General features: G+C 42.0%; 1 protein-coding gene across 1 annotated transcript; it reads left to right on the plus strand.

Annotated features, from left to right (window-relative positions):
* Positions 1-2,178: 2,178 nt before the first annotated feature.
* LOC311226517 (zymogen granule membrane protein 16-like) lies at positions 2,179-3,621 on the plus strand (the record flags this gene model as incomplete). The annotated part of the gene is made up of 5 exons (XM_084311939.1): positions 2,179-2,282; positions 2,423-2,476; positions 2,667-2,793; positions 3,134-3,233; positions 3,355-3,621. The coding sequence occupies exons 2-5, from the start codon at positions 2,425-2,427 to the stop codon at positions 3,619-3,621; spliced, it is 546 nt and encodes a 181-aa protein (XP_084168065.1). The 5' UTR covers positions 2,179-2,282; positions 2,423-2,424.
* Positions 3,622-3,935: the final 314 nt, after the last annotated feature.

Genomic DNA, 3,935 nt, shown 5'->3' on the forward strand with positions numbered 1-3,935 from the left:
AAATCAACTGCTCCAGTGGAGTTGCTCAGTGGCCAATGGTGTCAACTGTGGTTGTACTGGGCAGCTCCCAGGTGTGAATGGAACTGTGTGAATGTGAAGCAGGGCGTTCCTGAAAAAGAGCATCTGTGCTCAGAGAACCTACCCTGGGTAAATAAAGGTAAAAAAAAAAATGTAAAAAATATATATATATATTTTTTTAGATTAATGCGTTAATTATATTATCGTGCAATACTAGTATCGCGTTAACACAGCACGTTAACGCCGTTAACGGCCCAGCTCTAATTGTAACTGAGGGGTTACAAAACCCTGACTGTATTAAAGATTGTGATAGATTAAACCACTGCTAGTTATGTACTTTAATTACTAGCCAGACAGTACATCAAATATAGATGGTGAACACCCACAAGAACACGGCATTGACACAGAAATAGTATTTGAGGGTAATTTATTATTATTAGGCAACGTTAGGTTACAGAATGAGAATTAGGGTCGCGCTTGTATGGCGAAGAATATACGTAAAGTCAGTCAAGAGCATGAGTCACTAAGAATAGCAGGAATTCTACGATGGGTCTAAGTTGACACCACCTGTCGTATAGTAGCAATTATATAGGGCAACACTGGTACCGACTGAGACAATGGGTTCCCTCCGGGGTGTAAGGCCTGGAGGGTAGAGGAATGTTCGGGTACTCCGTCTGATTCAATGAGGAATAAAGAGACTCCAGGTACAGGAGTCGGTCCTTGTAAACTCCCTTGATCAGCAGCAAAAGCAATAATTGTAATCCAAATGCCCGACAGCATTGACGACAGCTAGCCAGCCCCGTCCACGAGGCAGGCCCGAGTTGTAATCCTCACGAGGTTGAATCCCAAACGATAGTGGAAATCAACGATGCTCTTCTCCGGATACCACGTTCCAAATCAATACAATCCAACCAGTAATGGTTCTGCAATCGCCGACGCCGATTCTCCTGTGTACATGTCCAACGGTTCTCCGCCTAGGACTCTTCGGGTGTGGGCGACGTACCCAGGCCACACAGCCTGGCCAAGTGCACTAGCTAAAGACACGACGAACCGCTGGGTAATGTTACACACGAAAGAACTGTGGCCGCACGATATACAATAAATGATCGACTATTTACTTCACATTAGATTAAGTCGAACTCAACGTTACTTCATTAAACTCTGACACTTTTACCATTCTATTCGCACGCGGTTCTCAATGCTCTGTTAGACGCAAGGTTGCTCACTTCACTGCACGTTGACTCGTGGTGAAGGTGGGTAAGGTACTGAACGTAACTGAATTGAACTAAGCGACTAAGCACGGTGTGCGCACCTTGCGCTGTATTTATACTTAAGTGAATATCTAGTCCCAACCTCAGTCCTTGTCTCGTATTACTACGCTGACTCCGGGCATGTTCCGACATGCCTGCAGTTGTCTTTGAACTTGCCGTTGGGGGCTTGCGCGCTGGCGCCTAGGGGCGCTGTCCAATAGGAGAGTGAATATTACTCTGGTCTGAACGCAGGTAAAGGGATATTCCGTGTATATATATAAATAATATACAAAGTATATCAAACAATAAAGGGATATTCTCAGTTTAATCTGGCCCTTCACAACACTAATATATATATATATGGCTTGGTTTTCCTCCATTTTTGTTCAGCAGCTCTACAGATTATCTTTGTCTGACCAACACACTGCTATTATTTAACCATGGGGAGATTTTCCTTTAACGGTTATATCAAAGGCTAAGAAGTGTCGTTTTATACTAAATGTATAGCTTTTATTAATCCTGCCTGTCAATTCACTGGAAGATAATATAACTGCTGGTTATTTAATCCATCTGAGGGTTCAATACAAAATGTCAGATAATGTAGATTCCCCTTAGCCTGAATGTGTCATGCCAAAAGACAATTCAATGACAATGCATCTTTGCGGTGTATTTCCACATTGCAAAAATAATTACAACGGAACCCCCGGATGAACCAGAATATCTTGCTGAAAGTGTCAAAGTTCCCTGAAGGAAGTAAATGTTTCATAATTCCACATGGATTCACCTTAACCACTAAGAAGGGTGTTGAAACCAGAAAAGAACAATAGCACAAACAATCTGACGTCACTCGCCTGCCATTATAAAGTCGTGTTTTTTGAGCTAGAGGAGAGCAAGCTCTACGACAGTTTAAAAGCAAGAGGAACACCGGTCTGAACCATCACAGTCACACCATCAGCAAACCTCCACCGAAGAAACACAGCAGTTCCACCTGGGTTCAGCTTCTCCCTGCAGTCAGTGAGTGCCTTTAGGATCCTACACATCCAGATATGGGTGATAATAATTAACATACACATTAGTAACCTTTTGGTAACTTTTTAAATATATTTTATTTTATTGTATCTTGGTAACATTTCCGTTGATGGTTTGTATTACAGATATGATGTACTTCCTTGCTCTGTGTCTCCTGTGCACCAGTGCTCTGGCTCAGTGTAAGTGTGACCATTATTACATCACATTCAACATTTATTTTTAATACTTGATTTGAATCACTTCTGACTTGACGTTTTGAACAGGCTTAGTAGCCACATCTTACATCACATCTTTACATCACTGACTAAAACACCAAGTTAAGGGTTCTGCATGATTTGCTTTGTTTGACTTTTATTATTATGGCTCCAGATCCATCAGAACACCACTATTCCTACCACACCGTGGGACGCGGGACGGGCTCAGCCTACGCTACCTCTGGGCTAGGACGCATCACCGCCGTCAGAGTGTGGGAACTTCGAAGCAGCTACATCGCTGGGTAAGATCGGTCTGGACCATTTGACATCCAATGGACATTAGTTCACATCCAGTCTATAGAGTGTGAACATCCTATTTTCAGAACAACAGAGGGCATTGATTGTGTGACGTAATACCTACGAATACAACGTTCATTGTGTGTATTGTGTAGAATTACTTCTATGTAATAACAACCGCTTTGGCATAGTGTCCTTTTGGGAAACACATAAGCAAAGAAGTGTTATTTCTGAACTAATAGGCCTACATCTGATTTATTTATCAATAATTATTATTGAACAGTTTTGCGGCTCTGTAATAGTTAACCGACAACATGATGAGGAGATCCTCTCTGTTTCCGGCAGGTTCCAGTTGAGCTATGACTACATCTGGACCCCCAGGGTGGGCCGTAATACCAGCAACATGGTGGAGATGACCTTGTTTGAAGGAGAGGCATTAATCCAGGTGAGGAGACTCAACAGAGCTTTGATTATTATTATGAGGCTGAAATATTATATAAAAAGATGATAATAATTAGATAAAAACATGCCATTATTCAACCTTTTCTTTCCTTTCCTTCACACAGGTGTCGGGCAAATACGACCCCAGAAACTATATATACCAGATATCTTTCAGCACCACCAGAGGGCGATCTCTGACTGCCGGTCAGCCCAGCGGCTTGGCCTTCTTCCACTCTGCCAGCTACCCTGACAGTGAACTGCTACTGCTCAGTGGGCACTTCAACAGCCGTGGAATCACCTCCCTGGGTACTCACTGGGGGCAGATGGACTCCTCCTCTACCTCTACCACCCCTCCCATGAATAACAACTCCACTACATTGGCCCCAAACTGAGAAGAGAAGAGAAGAGAAGAGAAGAGAAGAGAAGAGAAGAGAAGAGAAGAGAAGAGAAGAGAAGAGAAGAGAAATGTACTGACCATGACTGAAGAAATGTCAGATAGAATAGAATAGAAAAGAATATAATCGAAGAGAAGAGAAGAGAAGAGAAGAGAATAGAAGAGACTCGAATTATTTTAATGTTCAACAATGGCTGAATAATAATCTTTTGACTCTTGAGTGGTAGAGTGAAATTTGTACTGATTTGAACTGATAATGTACATTGCATCTAATTATATTTACTTGAAACCTCAATAAATTATTATAAATCT

This window comes from Notolepis coatsorum (genome assembly GCF_963971535.1).
Source record: "Notolepis coatsorum genome assembly, chromosome: 4".
Lineage (NCBI taxonomy): Eukaryota > Metazoa > Chordata > Actinopteri > Aulopiformes > Paralepididae > Notolepis > Notolepis coatsorum.